The sequence below is a fragment of the Cinclus cinclus genome, chromosome 3 (genome assembly GCF_963662255.1).
Source record: "Cinclus cinclus chromosome 3, bCinCin1.1, whole genome shotgun sequence".
Lineage (NCBI taxonomy): Eukaryota > Metazoa > Chordata > Aves > Passeriformes > Cinclidae > Cinclus > Cinclus cinclus.
In genome coordinates, this window is record NC_085048.1 from 27,942,228 (window position 1) to 27,968,988 (window position 26,761).

The 26,761-nt window shown below is 37.6% G+C and overlaps 1 protein-coding gene across 1 annotated transcript in view; it reads left to right on the forward strand.

Moving 5' to 3' along the window:
• Positions 1-282: 282 nt before the first annotated feature.
• Positions 283-26,761, forward strand: part of ADGRB3 (adhesion G protein-coupled receptor B3) — a 439,895-nt gene continuing 413,416 nt past the window's right edge. Inside the window, exon 1 of the mRNA XM_062489771.1 lies at positions 283-1,036. Coding sequence (XP_062345755.1) covers positions 283-1,036 — 754 coding nt within the window. The remainder of the gene's footprint in view (positions 1,037-26,761) is intronic.

Sequence of the window (26,761 nt, forward strand, 5' to 3'; positions counted from 1 at the left end):
AAGAGGACATTCCTGTTAATAATCTAATAGATGTCGAGTTTTAATTTGTCTGTGGAAGACGTGTCTGTGGCGATGGCCACGTGATGGCGCTGTGCACACAGCAGCAACCCCGGCCCTTGCGTTATAAAATAAAAATTACCTGCCCTTCTTTCTGAAAGGGGCTCTAACTGCAAGCTTGAAAACAGCTGGCTCGAATATTGGAAGGAGTGTGGTTTTCTATGCGTGAAGAATTCTACTTGCATTTTTATTTCATTTCATCTCCTGCAGGCCAAATGACATAGGATGAAGGCTGTTCGTAATTTGCTGATTTATATATTTTCCACCTATCTACTGGTTATGTTTGGATTTAATGCTGCCCAAGACTTCTGGTGTTCCACGTTGGTGAAGGGGGTCATTTATGGATCGTATTCTGTAAGTGAAATGTTTCCTAAAAACTTCACAAACTGCACTTGGACGCTGGAAAATCCAGATCCAACCAAATATAGTATTTACCTGAAATTTTCCAAAAAGGACTTCAGCTGCTCCAACTTTTCCCTCTTGGCTTATCAGTTTGATCATTTTTCTCATGAAAAAATAAAGGATCTTTTAAAAAATAACCATTCTATAATGCAGCTCTGCAACTCCAAGAATGCTTTTGTATTTCTGCAGTATGATAAGAATTTTATTCAGATACGTCGTGTCTATCCTATCAACTTCCCAGGATTACACAAAAAAGAAGAAGACCAAAAATCCTTCTTTGAATTTTTGGTGTTGAACAAGGTGAGCCCAAGCCAGTTTGGGTGCCATGTGTTATGCACTTGGTTGGAGAGCTGCTTGAAATCTGAAAATGGGAGAACCGAGTCCTGTGGGATCATGTATACAAAATGCACCTGCCCTCAGCATTTGGGAGAATGGGGAATAGACGACCAGTCCCTGGTGTTGCTCAATAACGTGGTGCTGCCCCTCAACGAGCAGACGGAAGGCTGCCTGACCCAGGAGCTGCAAACCACCCAGGTCTGCAATCTCACCAGAGAAGCCAAGCGGCCGCCAAAAGAAGGTAGGGGTGCTTCTTGGAGGGGGGGCTGAACATCATGGCAGTGTCTAAGTCCTGCTGCCAGCTCTCTTTAATACTCGCATTCGTTTCAGTTGCTCTCCACTCTGTCTGTCCTCTACATGAGGCAAAAGGGCTGGAGAAGATGCACACTCCCTTAAAGGCAGGGAAGGCTGCACTTTCATTTCTAAACTGGCCTAACCTACAGCATATAGTTCTGCTGAGCACCGCTGAAACTCCTCACAAGTAGGATCCCTATGTTTTAAGGCCTCACTTACAGTAATGCCCACAGGTGGTGAGCCAGAAATCACTCTCCCCCTCACCACCTCTTTACAGCAACTACTCAACTTCTTGAAATGATCCCTTGACTTTGCAAGGAAAACATTTCCAAAGGCATGCAGGCAACCTGACCAAGAGACCAGGAGGTTTGTACCTGACCATGTTCAGGACTGCTGGTCCCTGGGTCAGACCTCAGCAACCTACAAACAAACCAAGAGCAAATGCAGTTCCATAGGGTGCAGCCTCTGCCTGAGACGCCTGGAGAGGGGAGGCACCACACAGGCAGGACATGCTGGTTTAACCTCCTGGCAGCTCTGTGAAGGGGCACTGTCTCCTCCTGCACCTATTCTCCAGGCAGCCTCGGCTCCCGGAGATGAAGACTCAGAGTCTCATTGCAGTATTAGCGAGGAGGGGGTTGATGTGTCATTCCCAGCAGCTGTTCCAGTCCCAGCAGCTGCTTCGTATCCCTGCTGGAAAAGGGGGGGGGTTGTGGAAGGGTGGGAAGACAGAGATTCAGCAGTTAGCATGGCAGTCCTATCCCTCCATCTAGTCCCTCTGCTACATATCTCCTGTTTTAGCCTGACGTTTTGGAGAAGCTGGGGCGGGAGGGCGATTTTTAGAAGGACTTTGAGGGGTTGTGAGGCAGGGAAAGCGTGGGTCGAACATAGATGGGGGCTCTGAACGCAGGCTCTTGGCGATGGGGTCCTTCAGAGCTGCCATGCGGGAAAGGGGGGAGGGGGAGGATAGATTATCGAGCCTGGGGTATTGCATTTTAATGCAGGAAATGTTCCCTCTCTCCTTGTTTTTTGCATAGCCACAAAGCTCTCAGTCTGTGGCGAGGCAGTGCCAAGCTCCCAGCCCCCCTAATAGAAGTTGCTTTGTGGAGGAATGTAACATTGACACGTTGTTAGGAGAGGATTTTCTTTAAGGGCAGCCAAGCCCCAGTGCTGTGGGAGAAGAAAAGCTGAACTTGCTCCAGCTGCCGCGGTGCCAGCGGCCAAGGGCAGGGCCGGGGGAGGGGAAGGCTGGCGAGCGGGACGCTTTGAGCGTGCGGTGGCTGCGCGCTCCCCCGGCATCCCGGGATCAGAACGGCTCTAAGGGACGGGGGAGGCCCGGCTGCCGCAAACACCTCCTAGAGAGGCTCGTTCGGTGGCAGGGATGCTATTTAACATCGTTTAGAGCTAATTCGTGCCCAGGGAGGCGGAGGCGGCCCCGGCCGCAGCAGGCGGAGCCGAGCGGGAGCCGCGGCCGCTGCGCGGGGCTCGCACCGCCCGTCCGCGGCCGCTCCAGCCCTTCCAGCCCCTGCCGGGTGGGTCCCGGGAATCGCGGGGAGCCGCGGCCCCGGGTGGAGAACACAAACACCGCAGACCCGAAGGCGCGCAGGAAGCGCAGCCGCGGAGCGCCGCTCGACCCGCGCGGATCCAGCGGGTCCCTGCGGAGGGGCGAGCAGCGCATCCCCCCGGGACCACCGGGAGAGGCGCATCCATCCTTCGCCCCTGCCTCCGATTCCCGGCCTCTGGCACCGGCTCCCTCGTGGGGCTGGGAGCGCCAGCGCATTGGGTGCTCGGGCTGCCGGGAGCCCTCACGTCTTTCCCCCCAAATACTCTAAATTCCAAGGAGTTGAGTTTATCCAGGTTAAAGCATCTGTTTCAGAAATGTACCTAGTTGAAAGGACAGAGGAAGCTTAGGGCAAGCATTTCTTTGTTTTTTTTTTTTTTTCTTCCCTTAAATTTTGAAACATGTTTCCAGCATATTTTGCTTCGAATTTCAGGCGTATTTTAATTCTCTCCCCTACTCTTGGGTTTTCTTGCATATAAGCTTGAGAAATGGCATCGTTAGAGAGGGTGGAAATTTAATTTGTTAGGTGGAAGGTTTGATTTGCTTGTTTTTCACTCTGTTAAGTGAGGCCAGTTTTGAATTGCTGAAAAACTTTACAGTATTAGAATTATTTCAATATTTTATTTAATTTCTTTAATGCACTTTGCAATTGTTCATCATATTGTTAATCAAAGTTATAATCAGTTTTCAAAGTAAGCCTCACAGTACTTCTCAGCAGTAAGCTTTTTGTTTTCCCCTCAGAGTCTAAAGCATTTTTTCTCTTTCCTCAGAAGGCTAAGAATCTGCGAGAGAGGTGTGTTTAGTCTTTGTTTTCTGTAGATACAGTTGCATTCATTAAGCACATCAGTCAGGTATATCTGTATGTAAGAAGCCTGGTTTGTGGCTCAGATCAAGACCTTATTGAGGGATCAAAATGTAGAATATTCTTGCTACAAACGTGATGTGCTTCATTAGTTCTGTCAGCGAACATTAAGGCAGGAAATACAAATTTTGTTTTCAGAGGCAATCTAGTTCAAGTTAGATTGGCACAGGTAGATTGGCATAAATAAGGTAGACCAATAACTAAGAAATGGTTTTTAGGATTCATAGTGGCAACTGAAAGTGCAGTTTTGCTAGTGTAAGTTGAGTTTTAAGGAAAATGGGTTTACTGTTGAGAGAGTGCTCTAGATTTGGTAAGACTGTGTTTCGTGAATTTGTGCATTATTTTGAGGTTTTGTACTGACATTGCCTAGAAGTGACTTTTGGAAAGGAATTGCAAAGACCTGACAGCTTTCTAAGTATTATGCAAACCTTCCCATCCATCAGATTTGCTTTCATCAAGCTTGACTGTATGAAGTGTAAAATCTTTTCCCAAAACTATTTCAGTCACATTTTTAGAATCCTTATGTAAATAGAGAGCATTTAGATTAAAGCCAACTGTTTCTATTTTGAACCTCTGAAGATTTTTACAATCTTGAATATGATAAATGGCTTAGGAAAATGGATGAAAGTCGGTATTTTTCCTTTTTAAGAAGTGTTGCATTTTACAAAAGGCGTGACAAGTATACAGTGGATCATTTTGTTTCTAAATGTGCTGAAGTGTTGAACAATGGAAGGATCTAGGTCAAAAATGTAGAAGCAGTAACTATTGATTTTTAATAAAATGCTTTGGAAATATGTGGTTTATTCAGCATTTCTTCTGTAGGAAGATAATCTTTGGTGTCATTGATTAAAGCAATATTGAAAATCGCTACCATTTCACTTAGACCCAGTTTTCTTGTATCTAGATCCTTTTCTGTGGCCTTACATTTGAGATGCTTACCCTGGATCAAAGCACTGGCACACAGATCTCAATGAATACTTTGGCAGGGTCCTAAATTTAAGGGCTTTGGGGAATTTGTCCTCTTGATCTTCAGTGCTGTAAATGAAGTATGTCATGAAGTTTCTGTCAATAAAATAGGGCTCAGTTCCAAGTCTTGTAAAGACTTTGTATGTAGTCAATCTGAGAGAGACTCCAAAAGTCTCTTTTCTTATAGTTGCCATAATATTATTGTGGAGTTTTGTAATAATTACTCAGAGAGGAACTATGGAGAGTTTCCTGTTGTGTTTACCGCCAAATCTGACAGGGTTCCTCCTGAAAGAACGGAAATAATTCTTTGTCCTGTTGTTTACATCCAAGAGAAGAAGAGAAGGGATGTTCACATTTGTTAAATCTCAGCATTTTGAATTACAGGCTTAATCTTGTTTCTCATTATCAGATGTTCCAAAATAATTTCAGTAGGGATATTTTATTATGCTAGAAATGTAGCATTGTCAGAAATTCTAAGAGCTCACTGTGTAGCAGCATCTCAGTATTCAGCAATGGATTTTTTTCCCCCTGATTTCAAATCTAACAATGCTGAGATCTTAACAGAGGATTTACTGTAATAGATGTGTAGTTGAAATAATAATTTATGTCACATGGTTGAATAATAGTAAGATGTAGGATGCAGAGAGTTTTGTAGAACCATCATGACATGTATGCATTTATTTATATGCCATTCTATGAATGCCCACTTCCTGTTGCACACATGTGAGATGAATTCATAATATTCATCACATAACCAGAGGTCACTAGCTCGATGAGTGGGCTGCACATCCCTAGTCAGAAAGTCACAGCCAGTAATTCCGTGTCATATCAAGGCTCCATCACAGGATCAAAACTGTTAAATCAGTGCTTTAAGTCTAGTAAGATCAAAAATTACAAAATGGAGTCTAACAACCATATACTTTGACAGGAATATTTAATATTTAGTGTGCAACAACTATTTGAGACTAAAGTAAAATATTAAAAATAGAAAATAAATAAAACATCCAAAATATAGAATGCGTACAGTAACATACTTGAAAGAGGCTTAATATTTTTTATATCCTTCTGCTTGCAGTGGCCCTTTTATTCATGAGTTCGAGGGGACAAAGGAGGATGAGCACTAAGGGAAAAACATACTTTTGAATTTTGTGTGAAGAGTATTTTTCATTATGTTTTACAAAATATTGTTTAAAAACTTTAAACTGATATATTGAAATAAGTGGTTACCATGCAAGTTGTGAGCAGTTCTAAGCAGTTTTGTTATTACATTGTAATGAGAAGTTTGATCTCAGTGAAAAATAATTTCACAAAGTGAAAAATAATTTCTTTCTCAGAAAGAAAAATAATTTCATTTTAAATATTTTTTTTACATAAATACTGCTCCTGCTAAAATGCTCATGGCCAAAAACATCATGGAAACATTAATGGAATCAGTTAAAGAGATCATGTTTTTGAGTCTGGCTCCCCATGGAAGGAAATATTTTAAAATTCCTATGGATTCCCAAGTGCTACATACATACATACATACATACGTCTTATTTTGACGTACTTTGCTAGAAGAAAATGATCACCCTAAAACTTTATACTTTTAGTACATTTTTGAGTCATTCTGAACCACTCATAATGCTTTATCACAGTCATGTGAGTTTGATTTCAAATTCTTTTTTTGAAGCAGCGGACTGTAGAAAAAGCATTAATGATCAGTACCTCCTTTAATCAATAAGCCTTACCTTTGTTTTAAATTATTATGTGTCATTATCACTAATGACTGTACTTTAGTTTGTGCTGTATTGAATATTTCCACCTGATTTACTCCAGTAAACTATGAAGATTCTTGTTTTGACATAAAGTTTACAAGTTTGTGTGCAAGAGTAATCAGCACTTCATGTATCTGTTTAGAATTCAGTGGGATTTGGATCAATCCATAAGAGAATTATCTGATGCTTTGAAAAAGGAAAATACTCAGACCATTTTCTTTATGGTACAAGAATGCCTGTATAAATGGCTTTGCTTCCAGTTATTTAAATACTTACATTAGTAAATGTACTTTTCTTTCTCTAGGTGGTAATTTCTTAGGTATCAGAGATTCTCTAAGTATTTTGTTCAGCACTTCTCACACACTAATGAGATGGCATATTATTTTTTGGGAAAAATCAGCCAGCTTCAGTTGAATGTTGGCTTTAGGAGGGATCACAGGTGTCCCCTATAGGATCTGAGTAGCAGTTTTTCATCAACTCGCTGCTTGTTTAAAACACTCATGGCTTCAGTTGAATAGTATGCTATAACCCACACCAGGATTTTAGTTTCTCAACATGTCATTTTTGCTCGAATTAAATCTCTGTTTGTGTACATGATTCCACTCAGACATTGGAAGACCTGCTCTCAACTGGGCATAAATGCTACAAACCTCCACTCTAAGAAGCACGGGACATAAATAGAAACCAGTGGTAAAGAATGGGCAAGGTATAGAAACAAATTAAGTGTTCAGAAGGAAGTCAAAGCAAGTATCCAAATTAGAAGCAGAATTCAAACTGTCTTGCTGCTGCCTCCAGTGAACAAGTGCTTGATCATACTGAGTCCTGTACCATCGGGTATTTCACACCAGTCATGCCTTCTCTGTTGGCCTTTCTCCTACCAGTAAACTGTGCCTTTTGTCTTCAAATTCTTCCAATTACCCTTTGCCTGGGTGGAAAAGGTCCACAATATTTTTACTGTATTTTGGACCTTGCCCTCTGATTATCATGTGCTTTTGACAAATGTGGAAGTGTTCCAGTATAGATCAGCCATTAGCAGAAGTTGATGTAGGTTCTGCTTGCGTAGTGGGATTTCAGTTGTTAACCCTTAGTGACATTACATGGAATTATATTCTGACATAATGCAGGTGCTACATTTTCTATTATTATGCACTGGTTTATACCTACATGTTTCCATTTCATGGGTTTATATAATACAGTGATTATATGATGATTTGCATTCAATCTGTTCTCCTGTGCTCTTTTTAAAGCAATTTATCCTCTTCTGTTCAAACCTATCCATATTACTGTTTTGTTTAGTTTTCTGCTTGCAAAAGCTTGGAAAAATCTGCTTTGTCTGTGGGTATACACAGAGGAATTTTCAGAGGAGAGTGTCTTTTCTCATCTTAGGGAATTAAATTTATGAAGTTTATTCAGTTGTGTTTTATCAAAGGATTCCAACTTAAAGTTGCTGTAGCTCTCAAATTGGAGTTTAGTTGTTCATTTATAAATATGCAGTAATTGTAATAAAACAAAGGTCACTGCAGAATTCTGTTGAGAATTATTTGCATTCACTGTTAACAAGGAATATAAAATGCTCTTTAGGACAGAGAAAGTTGTACATGATATAAAATACAAATTTACAAATTATGTATCACTGATTTATGAATATTTCAAAGTTTCAGCCCTTTCTGATGTTACTTTAATCTCAAGAGGAAGACAGTCAAATTTTTCAAAGTCATCCTCGGTTTTGTTAATCTTTTAGAGAAGTTATAAATAAAGTTTTTCTCAAATTACAGACACAGTTTTGTGATGGACTAGCCACCATCACAATTAATAAAAACAATCAGTAATAGCAGGATATGAGATCCTTTTTGATACTTCGTTCTGCAAAGGCAAAGCTATTGTCCCTGCTCAAGACAAATTCACCATTCTATCAATATAATTTCGTCTAAATACAGATCAGATTAGACCGCATGAAAGAGGTGTGAAACAACAATAATGTGTACTACCAAAAGCAAATTATTTAGTAATTTTTATTTATAAATTCTTTTTTTTTTCCTTGTAGTTTTACTTTTGAAACCATCCTTGACATTTGGTGGAGCAAAGCAGATGTACTTTAAAGAAAACTCATTTATGTAACTTCTTGCTGTATTTCTTTCAGTTTTAGCTGGTTAGTCTGTCTCTGTGTGCTTTATTTCAGTTTCTTTTTCATTATCTGGAGGGGAAAAAAGGCACATGATGCACTCAAATTAGTATTTCTTTGATGGTGTTGAAAATGTGTGCAGCTGAAATTTGGAAGCAAGCTATTTTCAGTAATTAGGTCCAAATTTTATTTATATCTCCTAGAAATGGCAGAAACCATAACAAAAATCTAAAATTTTAATAGCATCCATTTTCTGGTAGCTCAATAGAAAATTGGTGACAATGGGGTGAACATGTCACCCACTTTTGGACAATTTTCACTGATAAGCTCTCTTTAAATCTTCAGGAGATATGAAACATTTTGGGAGCTGACTGGTACCTGTTGCTCCCCGTGTACTGCTAGCTCATTCATCAGTTATGTAAGGATACACCTACATAAAAATTATTCAAATCATTATGTAGGGATACACATACATTCCTTATGATAAGTAGGAATTTGTTAACCATTGTCACCAACTGAGGTTTGCTGTGACAAGTTGCTTGTGGGAATCTGAGGCTCCATTGTGGCTTTACTGCTTTCCCTTTGCTGAGTAATGTTAGTACACCAGCCAAGTAGAAAACTATTCACCTTAGGTGTTTTAGATGTATGATCTTGATGTTGGGCAAGTATGCTATAATGGCCCAGCTAAGCTTCCATTGGAACCTAAAAGTGGCACAGAAAGGGCTGGGGAGAAGAAGCGAAGCTGATTCAACACAGTTTAAATTTGTGCAGGTAAAAAAGTCTATCAAAAAGTGGTTGATGCATGTTACCCTTGCCTGTTCTCCTGGACAGGATGGCAGCCAATTACATAATATTGTGTTTCTAGGCAGTTGCACCATGTTTGATTGCAGTATTACTGGCAGATCCTTAAAAATAGAGTCCAAGATACATGTTTATCCAGGGCTTCCCACTGACGATTGAAGAGTGGTACAGATCGCAATGAAAGTGTGCACAGAGTGCTTGGGGATAAATCGGCAAAGCCTTTGTAGCTGATTCCAGTAGTGCAGTTAGAAAAGGTTTAAATTACAGATTAGAAAATCAGAGAATCTAATTCATGCTGTTTATTGGTTATGAGAAATAATATTGCTTCGTGCAAGAATACTTCTTCCTGAAAGGCTTTTGGAAAATCTTAAGTCCAAATATTTAATGTGAAATATTTCTTTGAATCCTAAATTATTCACTTATTTTTTTTTAATAGTGTTTGCTTCTCTATCCTATTCTTTCCATTCCCTTCTGTACTGTACACATAGAAGATTTTAATTGTCTGCAAAGCTGGGCACTTAATCTTGAACTGTAACAAGCTGTGTTTTTATCCTTGGAAGTGTTTTGTTTGTTCTGTGGCATTGGCCAATATCTGCAGTAACTGGCAAACATACAGCTGCTCCATACTGGTGTGTTTGAAGGTTGATAGATGTGCTTCACACTGACAAAGGAGAAGAGGGAGAACGTTCAGCACTGCAGGTGTAATGTGAGTACACAGCCTTGTCCAGCTGGTCTGTCTGCATCACATGTCTTGGAAATCACTAATAATACAGAGAATATCAGAAATTTTCACTCTCCTTGGAAGGGAGGAATGAGCCAAGACTGGGATATTAGCCAATCCCAGCAACAGATAAGGTTGTGAGAGTTATGGGTAGGGCCATGGGGCTTCAGTGGTTTATGCTATTATTTAGGTTCATAAATGCAATAGATACTGGTTATACCTCTTGAAGCAGAACTACACTCAGAAAAGTTTGGTAGTTATTGTCCTCAAAGAGTTTAATGTAATTGGAGCCTGCTCTGGAACCAGCGTTTTCCTGTCTTGTAAATGAATTTTCAGTTATGTACTCACTGAATTTTTAGTATTTTCATTTTGGAAAATTGGAGCAGCTTCATAATTGGGAAAATTCAACCATATTCCTATTCCTTGACCGGAGAGAACCTTCCGAGAAGCAGAGCCGGACTGCTCCAAGTGCTGCAGTTGTTTACAGGACGTTCAGGTCGGGTTGCGAGTTTATACACAGAAGTTTATAAAGGAGGATACCATCTCTGGTTGTGTCTTGTGCAAAGCTTTGTCAAGCTGATGTGATCTGAGGCCACCTTTTGGAGTCACTCTGCTCAGGAGTGTGCTACTTCTCACAGTGAGGCAACACCCAGACCCTTGTGTGCGCCTTGCTCAGGTTGCCTTAAGGCTCTTAAACAGCAGCAGGCGTGGGCTGCCCTGGGATGAACATTTTGGAGGTCCTCATTTTCAATGTGGGTCTTGAAAGTGATGATGAAGTGTGTAAACTTACTTGATTTCTTTTGTAAATGCTTTGCGATGTTCCTTTCCCTGTGGTGTTGTTACAATAGTATTGCCTTGCCTTCTGGTAAGATTAAGAGGGATGAGTACATTCACGTTTTGCTTGGCAATCAGTGTCACATTGTTACTCAGTGTATCTAGATTATGTCATTAATGCTAAACCTGAGAGTCCTTTTTTCCCCTCATAATTCTGAGGAAAATCAAATCCGCATTTTCCCTGAGTATTTTCTTGGGGTTGGAGTGAACATGAGAATTTATTGGTTGCTTTGCAGATGAAATAGACGAGGGACTCTGACATTTATCTACTATTTAATGTTTTTAAGCTTTTGGATAATGGAATTTTGTCCATGTGAAATTAGAATTGTTGCAAAAAATAGGTTTTAGTCTGGTAACGTTACATGTACAGTAGTTTTAAAATAACTGAATTTCTAGAATAAATAAGACATGACAGGGTATCCAAGCATGCCAGGATGTAGCATCTAAATATTTTCAGACATTACTATATTCCTGCTTTTGTGTTCACTTGTACATAAATAAACTCATTGAATCAACATCATTATTCATGTAAATGGGATTTAATTAAAAGCAGGTTTGCTGGTAAATGCTCTCAATTGGAGATGTGGGTTCCAGAAATATGTCTAATCAATATTAGAACAGGAAACCATTATTTTATTAAAAATACTTTCTCTAAATATTATTAGAAATTAATCCCATCAACAATAATAAATTGCAGTCAAACAAATCAATACCAATAAATATCAATAATAACAATTAACTAGCTATGGACTGCCTTACATAAGTTCAATAAATATTCTTTGCTTTTGTTATCCTGGAACCCAGTATTGTCTAGTTCCCAGATTTGCGCTGATTTAGGTGATCATCAGAGTATTATTCATTAGCTCTGGGATCCCCAAAGCCATCTTTTGTCTTTCACTGGCCCTTCCAGACCTGTTCTCCGCTTCACTGCACCCACTGTCTCCTGCTTGGGCTCCTGTGCTCTCAAAGCAATGCTCTTTTCCAGCACTGTGCTCCTCTGCACTCCATTGTTATGCTGGGGTAAAATAGGTACGTCGTTCTGTACAGAACAACTGTTTGTTCCTACCCTCTGTAAAAAGAATATGGTTCTACAAAGATAAGCAGAAGTTAAACAAATCAGGCAATAGCTTGCTAAACAAGCTGAACAAAGCTCCAGGAAGAAAAAAACAAGTTCAGACAATATTTGACATGTCCTGAGGCCTTTTAATGGCAATTGCAGCTCTGTATGTATTGCGATATGGGGCTAAACTAAAATACATTTAGAATAATGAAGAATGGCAGTGGTTATCGTCACTGTACTTTTTTTCCCCTTTTCTGTTGAGTGTGTCCAGAAAGTGCCATGGAATTTGTTGCAAAATCTTAGCATTCTAAAGCTTGCTTTTTTTTTTTTTTTTGCTAGATGAAAAAAAAGTAGTGTCACATTTTTTATTTATGTTTGTTAAAGGGTATCACAGTAGACACATCTGGATAAAAACAAGAATTTCTTTAAGAGCAGTTGGCTGATTTTTTGTCTGAGTGACAACTGCTGTAGAAGTAGTTGCTTTTTACTTCCTATTGTTCTGTACATTTGGGCTTGTATTTATCTCTAGAATATGTGTCTGAACACAAAGTTGACAGTCATTTGAGATGACAGCCACTGTCAGGGAGTTCATCCTAAGAAGAGGGCATTAAATTATGAAGTGTTAGAAGATAATATTTATTACAATGTGAATTGTGGAAGAATATATGCCGCTAAAGGATGTTAGGATACATAGTAGAAATTATAAAAAAATATAACAGAGAGGCCATCTTAACAAAATAATTTATAATTTACTCATACGTCATGACATGACAACTTCAAAACAAGCACGCAAGATGCTTTGGCAATCTACAGAAACATTGTATAGCAATTATTATGTGTCAGAGATTAGTAACTACCATTTAAAAAAAACCTGTCTGAGTATCTTGCAGTAATGCTGTGGCATAATTTCAAATCATTTTTTACATATGTTAAAGTTTGTTTTCTGTTGCATGCATACGTTAACCCCAGTATTTCACTTCAAACAGAGGGGTATAGAAAAAATAGAAAATAATTTTACATTAAAATAAATGTAGATATTTTTGAAGATCTAGTTGCTATTATTCTGGCTATGACTGATCTAAAAAAAATGCAAGTTACTTTGCTAGGGTACAGAATGTTGTGAATTCCATAGCTCTGTTGACATAGATCTTTGTTACATTTCTGATACCAACTAAAGATTTAGAAATCTTGTCCAGTCTTTCATCATGGCTTGGTTTTCATAGCAAGTCCTGAGCTTATGTGTCATGACTGCTTAAAGTCTTTGTACATTTTAGAGGCAAATACTGTTAATGAAAGGTTTGGTTTTTTGACAAATTAATGAGTATCCCTTTTGTATTCTGCAGTCTATACAGAGAAAATCAGATTTCAGATTAATTTAAAAGATGAAAATTTAGAAGGTATTTTTTGTTATATGCTTATTAATTCAAAATGCATAAATAAATGAAACAATGGTGAATAGACAGAGGATAGACTGGAGATTTCTTTACGAAAAAATACTGGAGCTGCTAAATTTCTTCTGTTGAAAGACACTATTGCGATATGATACCAAGATTGTGTCTGGTACTGTGATATAGTTGGGAATTCTGCCATTTCAGGACAGGGATCCTTTTGGCATGCAGTTAAAAAGACTCCTGGTATTCTTCTTTGTTCCTTTGGCAGACACACATTGCTCATGGTAGCAGTGATGTGCTGGCGAAGACACAAAGTGCTGTGTTGATCAGAGAATACATTATGTGCATGCTAACTTGAAGGATGATCACACACTGTTCCTCTCATAAGACAGACCCTCAGGCCACAAAGTCCATTTCAGCATATTTTGTGTTTGTAACTTGTAGTTCTCTTTTAGAAATTGTCACATTGCCCCAGTGGAGCTAAATAGTGAGCATGCTTCTTGGTTTGCAGCTCCTAACATGAGGTTTATACATACTTAAGCTGGCCTTGAAATTATACTGGCTCTAAGCATGGTTTTTGATTTTTTTTCTCTCCTTTGGTCTTCCTGTGCTTTGTCTTGTGTCTAGGTTGTCAGCCCTTTACATTACTCTTTCAGCTAAACCTGCAGATTTCCCAGAAGCTTGCACTTTCACGGAGTTCCAATCTTATTAGTACTCTAAACTTACGGTTTATCACATCTGGGGCATAAAACAGAAGCTTCGTAGGAACTGCAGATGGATAAACCCTGAAAACAAAATAAAAACCTTTTCTTATTTCAGCTAGCCTGGGAAGTGCACGGGCTTCAACAAAGTAATAGAATCCCTGTATTTAATCCCCTGATTTTTTTCTCATCTCTCCAATCACACAGCCAGTTGAAGTCACTGTAGAGTCCAGTATTCCCAGGCCAGTATTTCCTCTGTGTTCTTGGCAAATCTGTTTCTTTTCTCCCATTGCCCTGTGCCATCTGCTTCCACTGGTTTTCTCCACTGGTTTTATGCAAAATAAAGGTTTCAGTCACAAAAGTCAGGATATGCCTTCCAGCCCATGCCATTCATTTCTGCAAGTCCTATTACTGCTCTAATGGTAGAGTGTAGGCAGGAAACCAAATTGCAGTGGGCTAAGCTGGGATGTGAATTAAATGTGTATGTGTCCCAGAGCCTAGGTCGGGAAACACTTTAACCTCCGGTACATAGTGTGGTTTCCTTTGACTTGCTTCTGCTGACCCCATAAAATCTTGCTTTCTTATTATTCGTGCAGTGCTGTTGTTTCACAGGAATTCCAGAAACTACTGACAGTAACATGAGCCCTTTGACTATTAGTGAGACCAGTATCCCGGAAAAAACAAGGGCTTAAGTTTCCTTCCCCAGGTTTTGTACAACCATGAACCTGCAACTTCTCCTCCTATACATGAAGGGTGTATTCCATCGTTTTCTGTCACTGGTATTTTTCTAGGAAAGGAAAAAGTCTTTGGGATCATCTCAACATTCTCTCAGATATAAAGCATTGCCCAAGAGCATGTAAAGGTTTGGTCAACTGCAGGTCATGTACCTTTTTCTGTCACACCGCAGACTCGTGTGTTCACCTAGGTCCCTGACAAAGCTCAGAGGGAACAAAGTTCAGTGCGCAGTCCTGAAGGCCTTTATTTAGGCCACTGGGAATAGGAATGTCCCCACATAGACTCTTCAGGAGCTACTTTCAGATCATCTGCACCACTTGCTTGAAATGCAGCTTTCGGTTCTGCTCAACCCTTTTTTAGCAGGTATCTAGACCATGTGCAAATATTGTGAGTTAATCCATTTGCATTAGCCTTGAAGATTTTAATGATGTTGCTTGTCAAGCCTTGCTTGTGTTAGTTTTTAATGTCTTCTGATGTCAGTAGGATTGAAGGAAAGAAGGTTAGTCATAGAGTCTTTCATGTTCTTTGGTTTTGGGTGCTTATCAGTTTAAGCACAAGAACTACTAGGAAAAACCACACACTCTCTTAAAATTGAAATTCACAGTGAAATTTCTAGATTTTTTTTATAGCAGTCATTAATTTCTGTGTTGATGTAGAAGCACAGTTACAAGCTAGTTAGTCATTAGCATAAGTAAAAGGTACAGGTGTTATTTAATCAAGGTTTTATTTTTCTTGCTGCAGTTGTTTCACTATCACAAGTAATTACTACATTTTTAATAAATCTGTTGTGGGTAAATGCACTGGAGTCTACTCAAATAGGACAATACCTTAATCTAAATGACATAAGTCTCTGAAAGCACATGAATTATAAACAGCATGAAAATACTTTCATTTGAGAGTAAAAATGGACAACAAATGATATGATTAAACAAATAGCTCAATATATGTTGTACATTTTCTGTTTTAAATTACTTATAATAAAACTCACTATAAGCCCAGAGAAATTGAAATAATTGTCTACATAGAGACATCTTTTACAATTTCATCTGGGGGACCTAGGTGGTCAGAGACCATTGAAATCAGTGCTTTTTTGCCATAGAATAATACCTGTGATCCTCCAAACCCATTGTGGGCAATATCATAGAAATTCTTTAGATTCTCCACTGGATTTTTATGGGGTTGGCTCTGTTTTGTTTGAGGATTATGGAATGTTAAATACCGTTAGGAGAAAGCAACCCATGTGGGCTGATTGTCACCTCTGCCAAAGAAACAGATGGACTGATGACCTTTTCAGGGCAATGTTACATCTATGTGCTTTTCACTGGCCATGGTGCTAGGAGCACTCTTGTGCTCAGAGCTGCCTTTATTCAATTAATTTTCAATTTTATTACTGAATAGCTGCTTGTTTTTTACTCAAGAAAATGCTCTAAATTACCCCTCCCTTTTTTTTAGTCACCCTTTCTCCGACACACTGCCACACATAAAGTCATTTTCATTCTCCCTGGTGAATATGTAGTAGTATGAATCTTGAACTCTGGCCAGATATCATACATAAATGTCTTTGTGCACACAGGTGTCCCCTACAACCTTTGAGTGCACATATCTGTTTCCCAAGAAATTTCATTTCTGTGTACACCACTGATTATTCACATGATAAGCACAGCCACACACAACTCAGTTGTATAGTTCTAACAATTATGCATTCCATTAACGTACAAATTCAGGGTAACCTGTTAAAAAATCAATGCCTACTCACTGAGGAATATGCAGTTAAAATGTTTAAACAGATTTCCTAATGCCATTAAACTAAATTTACTTTTCCCGGAATTTGTTGTCTTACTCCTTTATGTGTCATATATATATATATATATATATTAAATATATATATGTATATATTAGATTTTTTCATATATTTTTGCCTAAATTGTTGCTATGAAGTGATCAAAAGGCAATTTATGCCTCTACCAGTAAGTCTGAGAAGTTCTTGAGAACAAGAGTATCATGGTATCTGAGGCTACCCTCAACCATTTCAGCACTTATAAAATAAATTAACAAAGTGCTGGTGTTATTTGAAGCAATTCTGTTTCTCCATTTAGCAAGATAAAATGCTCATAAATGTAGGAGTTTTCCTGTTTGGGGAGGTTTTTTTTTCTTTTGTTTTTTTAATTCGGGTTTTCTTTTTACCGGGGGGGGGGGGGGGGGGGAAGGTTCTGGGGCGTTTGGTTTGAGGGTTTTTGGGGGGACTTTTTGTTTGTTTGTTTGTTTGTTTGTTTATTTTGTTTGGTTGGTTTTTCTACATTCGACTTTGAATAGATATAAAGTAAAGTTAGAATTGGATAACCTCTGGTAAACATTGATAAGTCAGGTTGGAAGCTTGAATCATTTACATCATCTAGGTGAGAATAGTTAACTGGACATTTTTTATTGCAAGTGAGCATCTAGAGAGAATGGCAATCCTTGAAAGATCACTTAAGATAAAGGTCCATATACAGGACTTTGTTATATTGTAGCATTCCCCTGGTGTGATGTGGTGCACAGGATTCAGGTTTTGAGCACTCACAGAAGACAAGAGTTTGAGTTTTCCAGTTTAGGGCTGAGATATTTTAATATATGAATGCATGTTAAGATTTTGGGTGTCTTTCATGCTTGAGAGGAGTTCACTGTACTCCTATTACCAGATGTGATAATAAACTGAAGAGATCTTAAGGTTGGTACCTTAAGGCTAAAATTTTACTTGCAGACCTATTTTGTGAATAGATGAAAAAACACGTTTGAAATTATGTGAAATAGACCCACTCATAGGTAAACTTAGGTTTCAAGGGTTCTGATGGTCATGTAGAAAAATGCCTTGCTCAGGGTAAAACTAATTGAGTTGTATATTTTATTTTATTTGTATATATTTTCTCTTTGGTTCATGGTGAGGTTCTTTTGATCGCTAATAGTTTGCATGTGTGTCAGGATGCAGCAAATAACCAGACCCAAAACTGAATCTAACATGTATGTTGTCAATGAATTTTGTTATTTCTGCCAGTCACTGTAATGGACCATGGGTTTTTTCAGTTATTCTTTGTCATGCTTCAGGTGGTAGTATTATAATTATTAGAAAAATAACCTAAATCACAATGACAGTGTGCAGGATGGCCAAAATAGTAAATCTGAAGAACAGCTAATAAAAAACTAGAGACAGTTTTCCAGGAATAATTATGGCTGAGTCATCCTTAATGTACAGATTTGTGAAACCATTTAGTATTTTTCAAATCAGGTTCAGTGATGCCAAGAGGTTGTATTAAAAAAAAAAATAGTTTCTTACAGTATTTTACGTTATTCTCACAAAGTGAGGCATGTTTGTGTGCCTTCCTTTTTGCTTGTGATATGTCACAGCTGTACTGTGCTGTTGGTAGCTTCTGGCACTGAAAGACAAGATAAGCAATCACTATTGAATAGTGTTCTAGAAAGGGGAAAGAGAAGAGGCAGCCAGACAAAAATATTCTAAGTGAAAGCTTGTAGGGCAAAGATAAGGCAGTATAAAAAGAGAAATGGATTAATGCTAGCCAAAGGGGTTCAGATAATAAGGATTTGCTAACAACATCATAGGGAAAAAACAAATACCAAAAAGACTGAAAGGGATGATAATAATCTTATTTAAAATATCTGAGTTAAAAAGCTTCTTGTTAGGAATTGGAAATTAAGGATTAAGATTCCAGAGCAACTGAAAAGTAAGAATGAATTGACAAACAAAAAATAGGGTCATATGTGAGAAATCTGAATATGCAGAAATACAGTGTTACATGGAATGTGTGTTATATACCATTAAATAAATAATACAGGATAATATAATCATCTTTTAATATTTAACAAGAAATTAGTTAACTTCAGTGTTCTAAGAATCTGATTTCTTGATTAGTAAAACTATTAAAAGACTCTGAAAGGATATCACTGTGTGAAAGTAACAAAATGTTTTTAAATATAATGTGTTTGGTTATTTACTTAATTATAATACTATAAATGTGACAGAGCTTTTTGGGAGGGAGCTGTAAAATGGGCAAATTGAAGTATTAAATGAGAAATTATGGATACTACTCATGTTTCTAGAAAACTCAACTCATCTTGGTTTAGGTTTTAGCACATTTAAAAGTGGACTGGGGTCTAGATGAAAACTATAAATTAATATCAATGGCATGTTAAATATGCATAAATTCATACTTGAACTTACATGTTAGGTAGTGATTTAACAAAGAAAATAATTTACTAGATGATACTTGAATATAGCAATATATTAGCAATATATTAGGAGGAAATGCAAATAGTAGTGGGGACTGTTAGAAAAGAAGGCTTTGTATCTGTTAGAAACATGGGGAGGACATATGATAATATAATTCAGATTACTGTAAAATACTGTAGTACTGTGTCATGGAAATAAATTGAAATATAATGTGAAGGGGAAATCCTGAAAACACTAGTAGTGAATGATACTTGGAGGCAATTACAGAGAGGAAGAGATTGAAGAGTGATTTGGAACTCATAACAAAAGGTCCCTATGTAAGCAAAAAGTGAAAAGGTCTAGCTAAATGTATTGTTGTTTGTGAACTCAATATACGTGTCTTTAATTTTTATAGAATCATGGAATAATACAATATTCAGTAAAGTTTCATTCAACACTTCTGTATTTTTCCTAATCCTAGGCATTATTGCTACGCATTTTTACTCAATAAATAAACTTATTTTTTTTATATATATATAAATCTGGTTATATATCTGTGAGGCTGTAAAATATATTATACATTCCATTCAAACCTCTATGATCAAATAGTAAAGAATTTATACGATCTCATAAATTATTAATGCAAGGAAATTTCTGTTCTCTGAACATGAAGTAATTAAAATATTGTAGGCAGAGTAGGCTAATTTAATTCCTAAATTTATTTGGTATTTTTCATCACAGAGTCATAGAATGGCATAGGTTGAAAGAGACCTTAAAGATCATCTGGTTCCATCTCTCCCACCATGGGCAGGGACACCTTACACTAGACCAGCTTGCTTAGGGCCCCATCCAGCCTGGCCGTGAACACTTCCCAGGATGAGCATCCACAAATTCTCTGGGCAGCCTTTTCCAGTGCCTGAGTACCCTCTGAGGAAAGGATTTCTTCCTAACATAAAAGTCTAAATCTCTCTCCTTCGAATTTAAAGCCATTCCACTTGTCCTATTACTATCTGCTAATGTAAAAATTTGCTCTTCCCTTTAAGTACTGGAAGGCCGCAATTCATGGAATCTTTGTGGAGCCTTCTCTTATACAACTTCAGCTTTCTCGGCCTGTTTTAGTCAGAGAGGTGCTCCATTCTTCTGATATCATCCTCTGGACTTGCTCCATGTCCATCCTGTGCTGAGGGCCCCAGAGATGGACACAGCACTGCCCAGTGAAGTCTCATGAGAATGGAGTAGAGGGGCAGATTCACATCTCTCAACCTGCTGGTCACTCCTCTTTTGATGCAGCCCAAGATACAGATAATGAAATCTTAATGACAGATAAGGATGATCTGTGAATGATAGAAGGACCAGTGGGCATGAGTGATGCAAACCTCAGTGTGAGTGGGTAGGCTTAATTACTCATGGGATGGCAAATTGGACAAACCATCACCATTGCCCCAGGGTGAGCCCTTCTGTTCATTGAGTGATATATGAGTATTAAATTGTCATTTATTTCAAAATAGGAAAACAGTCAAGAACTCTGCATTTCAGTGCTTACAGCAAGACTGAAATGGAACCCATCTTGCGCATAAATATCTTACCAGAGTCTCTGTTATAAAGTGAACTCCATCCTAAATATCTCCAGAAAACATTCTGGGCCTGGAAAACAAACCGAGCCTTTCCAGGGATGACTGTTTTCTCATTTAAAAAGCAGCTTACATCACCCTGGAGGGCTTCTTAAGGGGTCACACGATATTCAGAAATCCAGGGTATTTTTGCAGGACTTTTTTATCTGCTATTAAGGTAAAAGCAGTTTTTCAGTCAGCCTCCAGCACTTTTTCTTGTTTTTCTTCTCAATTTCTCATTGCAAGATTAATTCCGTGAAGACTAGAGAAGAATATACTCTGGGGAAAGTCTGCAATGATTTCCTATGTCACCCCTAGGTTGTCTTAGGGCTAAATACACCACGCATGTCACACTAAAGCAAAGAATTAATTCACTGAGACTGAGATATTGGTAAAAAGGGTTAGACAGATATAAGAGTAAAAGAGAACATCCCCAGTTATATAGGAGACAAGTTTAATTCATTTCTTACGGTACAGAATAAATTAACTTTTTAGATGTTTGGAAAAGACTTGTCTGCTTTGGATTTCTTCAAGCATCATAAGACTTGTCTTAGATTTAAAGTGTCTTTAGCAGGTATGTTCTTATATAAATTCCAAAACTCAATGCTAAAGAAAACTTAGGATTCTGACATGTCAGTTGAGTTGTATTGGAATCTAGAAGGCTTGCTTTCTTAGTACATAGGAAGTTCAAATCTCTAACACATTCAATTTCTTGGCAAGACACTCCTAGTAAGAGAACACTAAATTAGATATACGCTTTTCAGGGTATATGCACATACATCCAACATGGTATTTCCTAGGCCCTTGTGAACAGATTTATAGTGAGGCTGTGTTTGGAGGCAGAAGAAATCTTTATTAGAAAAAGCATTACAATAGATTGAAGTCATGTATTTGTTCACAAAAATCTGGCTTTAAAAACTATACTTACTTTTTCCACAAGGGAATATGAAATGCCATTTATAAGGACACAACGGCCTCTGAAATGAAGAGGATATAAAAGATGGAAGTATGAGTCCTGGAAGCACTTTGATATTTTAAGAGCACAGAGAGCTGCTTTCTGTGGAAAATTTTTCTGTTATTCTTGCAGTCATTCAAAACACCTGGGTATTTTTCAGTTCTTATACAGAAGAAATAAACAAAACAACATTGGGGTCTTTTGCATGGCAGTTTGCTGAGGAGACATAAAAATAAACTTTATGCCTGATGGAATGTGTTAGTTTGAAAAATGTCCAGAAAATTACTTCTTTTTCCTTTTTTCCCCCCCATATGCTGTGTTCTCTATAGAATAACCATGAAGAAATTTCTTAATTTAAGAGAAAATAAATCTTTCTGAAATATTTGCAACAGATAAATGCCAGATCTCATCTTTTTAGCAGCTGTCATTGAAATTCCATTTCCAAAGTATACTGTATATTGACTATGGCATTTACATCTTTAACTCATTAGACTAGCAGAGAAATATTTAAACAGCATTTTGTATATATTCTGGGTTTTCACAAGACAAGTTACATTGCATTGGTTGAGCTTTTTTTTTTTATTCTTTGAGAAAAAGAAAGATTGAAAAAAACTCCATGTATTTTAATACAAAATATAGGTGCATATATATAGAAATAAAGAAAAATCAAGCATTATATTTGAGAAAAAGGAATAAAGTTGTTCTTTTCCAGGCTTAAATATCGTTAAGTAAGAGTCTGCTTTTTTTCCCCTCATCATGGTGGATGTTCATAAGTAGAATTCCACTTCTGCTTTGTTGATTTATTCTCAGATGAAATCCTACCTTGGGCTCTTGAGGTAAATGTATCTGTTTCATTTCTTCAATGATTTATCTGCAGTAAAATCCTGCCTTTCACTTTAGATTTCATCAAATTCATAAAACCAATGGAGTAACAGGCTCTCATACTTTAACAGGCTTAAGGTCAAATGTCTTATATATATGTGTGTGTGTGTGTATGTTGTGTGTGTGCGTGTGTATATATATATATAGCTCAATCTGAAAATATCAGTAGAGTTATTAATTTTTAAGAGCAATTTCAGCATCTAGAATATAAACCTCCCTGTAAAAGGTCTAATTTCATTCTATACTACTCTTCATGATACTCGGTTCAAGAGAAGCAGGCTTTGAAACAGAGCTGAAATCTGACATTAGATCTTATACAAGAGAATATAGACAGGCTTTGTAGCCTTTTTATCGAAGAGAACATATTTAAAACACAGTAAATAAAATTAATCATCAGATTGCACAAAAACTGTCAGCTTACATAATACTAAGACTGCTAGCATATTTTATTTTTGGCTATAGTTTTTATCAAATCTTTTTTTAAACAAGTATCCTATGTCATCATTGCATTGATTCATAAACAATTTTGGTAAAATTCTCAGCAACTTAAGAATTTTTTTTCTGAAGGTTTTGCAACCTCCAGAAATATTATATAACCTTTTTATAAATAAATCCTGATCCTGATGTAAACTGCTTGTTACTCATTTTCTTTCCCATGAAAACAATGATAGTGGGATTTGATGCACTAATATGCAAGTAAAATAATTTAACTTCTTACAGAAAATATTTATTAGCACAACTCAGGGAATGTTTTTTTAATGAGCAAGTTATACATATATATATATATATATATATATATATATATGTAGGTAAATTTCACCCTGTCTTCTCAAGGCAAGCTTTTGACCCAGTCAGGATTTTAGTAAATGCATCATTTTTTAAATACTGTATTGCTATTTTTATTATCTTTCAATCTTTGATTTGATACATTTGCCCATCAATGACTGCTTACATAACTAACATATCATTTCTTCTGTTCCTTACTTGCAAAAAATTAAAAACTGTTCAAAAAATAAAATCTAATCATTCAATCAAATAATTAAAAATCCAAATGTGAGAAAGTGTGAGTTGCAGTATGTGTGGAAGTGTATCTTCATTTCACAATCCAAATCTACATGTTTGTGTTTGTGCAACTTGTCTTTGAAAATCCTGAGACATTAATTTTCACAGCTGTTTTTCCACCTCTCCAACTCTGTCTTTTAAATAACCAGTAGTAGAGGAAAGTCTTCAGGTTACCCTTGCATCTGGTAGAAGTAAATTGCCCTATGCCTTACTTTCTTCAGTATCTCAAATCTTTAAACTTAGAGTGCCAGTAAAAGCAACTCTGCTGTCTCTACTCTTGCTCCTATGAAATTCCCCTCATCATTCTATACAGAGTAATGCTGGTCTGTCCCTCAAAGGCTCTAGACTTCTTGTAAGTTCATTTCACTTCTGGCTGTTAAAATTATTTTCATTTATAAACAGAATTTACATGAAGGGGAAAGATATTTACTCTCTAGTCCAATAATTGCGAATCTTAGTTACAGTCAAAAACATTAGCAATTTAGGCATGTGAATGTGATCTCCCATATTACTTAGGAGTACTACAGTCAAACATAGCAAATTCTGTATTGTCTGTCTTTTATGGGAAATCAGTGGATGTTTTAGTCTGTCCTGGCCACATGTACAAGTTGGTGGGGGGGGAAATAAGTTTTACTTTTGTGTTGGTTCCTTGTTTACACAATGCTCTGAATTCAAATTATGATATCGTTATATTAAGTGACATTTTTCAGGAAGTTGAACTAATCAGTTCAAACCGAGACAGTCAATCTATGTTTAATATGAAATCTTGATTGTCCAGGATCTCTTAGATGCTGTATATAGACTTCAGAGTAAGGATAGAAAATAAGTGTATTATAATGCTTATGCTCTGAATTCCTGTGATTTTTATTTGTTGGTTGGTTTCCAAACTAATCAGAATATCCAGGCATGTTATATATTTATATATAGGTGAAATATTTTATCCCTCTATGCTACTTACTTTTCATAGGGGTTGGAAGAAAGAGATGTTTATGGCATATCAGAACACACAGTAGTTATTTCCTTTAAATGGTTATATTTGCAGTTCTGATGTACCAGCTGTTGTTATACGTGGGTGAGATCTCACTGCACTATAGAGCAATACACTTTAGGCTAACTCTGAAGGGATTATGTGCTAGGAGAAGTGTGTCTGAAGTTTTTATGTTTTTACAAAAGATGTTTATCTTCTATGTCTGAAACTTAGTACTTTGTGTTATATAACCTGATGTGCTTTGACTACCTTAGCAAGTTGGTTTAAACTGAATTGTACAGAAGAAGTCAGGAGGACCTTGGGAAGTCACTGTGTCTTAACTCTTTCCACCCAAAAAAATTCTGAACCTGATCTAAAATGTTCCTGAGAGATGTCCATATAACACATTTTTTAGACACTACCGGGAACTCAGACTTGTCAGCTACCACAGACCTGCTTTACTAGCTGACCTTATGGCTTGGTTTTGTTTCTTAAAAGATTCTTCTTCTAAACCAGTTCTTCTATTAGTCATTGTGAATATAAAGAAAAAAATCACTTCTTCCTTTTGGTAGGGTCCTTTTATGTAACTGAAGACTGTAAACATCCTAGCTAGAACCTTGAGAAAATGTGCTAAAATAAATCCTTCCATCCATAATTCTTTCATTTTCTAGGCTAATTATCTCCAATCTCTTCAGCATTTCCATGCAGATCACTCGCTACAGCTTTATAATTCCTGTTTTTCTCTTCTGGATTGCCTCCAAATAAACCACTTTCTGCAAGAGCAATTCTCAAAGCAAGATGCAGAGCTTAAACCACCTGCTAGTTGAAACAGATTACTCCTCATGTCTTTCAGATGACACAGATGACAAGTATTACATTAAGTCAAGAACTACTGCATATTGCTGGGTCTGGTTTAGTAAAAATTCCAAAGACCTCCAGATTTCCTCCTAAGAACTGCTGCCTTTTAAGTTGTTTTTTCCAATGTCTTCGTAGGTGTTGCTTAAATAAAGAACACTGCAGTTGCTCCTATTTGTCCCAAGAAATTTGGGAATTCTCATTGTTTCCTAGCATCTGACAGTTATTGCATGTAATATTTAGTGTTATTTATCCATGCTATTAAAATATTAATAGAGCCAGAGCCCAGAAAGAACTTTGCAGCATTCTGCTTAATAAATCTTTCTGCTCTGGAAGTGATACTATAAGCGATACCACTACTTCTAAGTACCTTTTCTATTATGTTTGGAATTTGGTTTATCATGTTTCTTTTATCATGTTAGTTTTATCTGGACCTTTTTCTTTCTTCTGATAATTTACACAATCATGGAATGGTTTTGTTTGGAAGGAACTGTTAACTATCATGTATTTCCAACCTATGGACAGAGGCACCTTCAAACAGACCAGGTTGCTCAAAGCCCCAGCCAGCCTGGCCTTGAGCAGTTGAAGGGATGGGACTTCAACTCTCTGGGGAAACTGTTCCAGTGTCTCACCACCCTCATAATAAAATATTCCTTCTTTATGTACAATCTGAATCTACATTCTTTCAAATTGAAATGGTTGCCTCTTGTGGCAACCTCTCTACAGGCCCTGATGAAAAATCCCTCTGTCTTTTTTATAACCCCTGCCTCCAAGGATTGAAAGACCGCAATAAGGTCTCCCCAGAGCCTTGTCTTCCTCAGGCTGAACAATCTCACCTCTCACAGCCTTCCTTTGCAGGAGACATATCCCATATCATCTTTGTAGCTTTCCTTTGAATGTGCTTTAACAGATCCAGGTCTTTTGTGTACTGGAGGCTCCACAGCTGGACACAGTACTCTGGGTGGGGTATTATGACAGCAGAGTAGAGAGGGAAAGAGCCTCCCTCAACCTGCTGGCCATGCATGAGTTTATGCACCCTAGGGTTGCATAAACCAACCGTAATTGGTTTCCTAGGTTGCAGGTGCCCACTGCTGCTTCACGTCTAATTTCTCATCCAACAATATCACCATGTCCTCCTGTGCAGGGCTGCTTCCAGTCCAGTCATCCCCCGGTCTGTACTGACATTACCTCAACCCAGGTGCAGGAACTTGCACTTGGCCTTGTTAAATCTCATGAGGTTCACATGGGCCCACTCCTCAAGGCTATCAAGATCCCCCTAAGATTCCCATTAGTGGATCAATTTCACCTCTGAGATATCCACAAACTCGCCACCAGTGCATTAAGTCCCACGGGCTATGTCATTAATGAAGACATCACACCTAGTTCCTTTATAGACCATGGGAAGACACCACTTGTTACTGATCTTCGTCTGGACATTGAGCCATGACTGCAAATAGCAAATAATTTTGAATACCAAATTGGATTTTCTTACCTGGAATGTTTGTTGTTGTTGTTGTTTTTGTTGTTACTGTAGATGTTGAAGACAACTTTGTTAATACATAGAATCATAGACTGGTTTGGGTTGGAAGGGACTTTAAAGATAATCTAGTTCCACCCCCCATGCCATAGGCA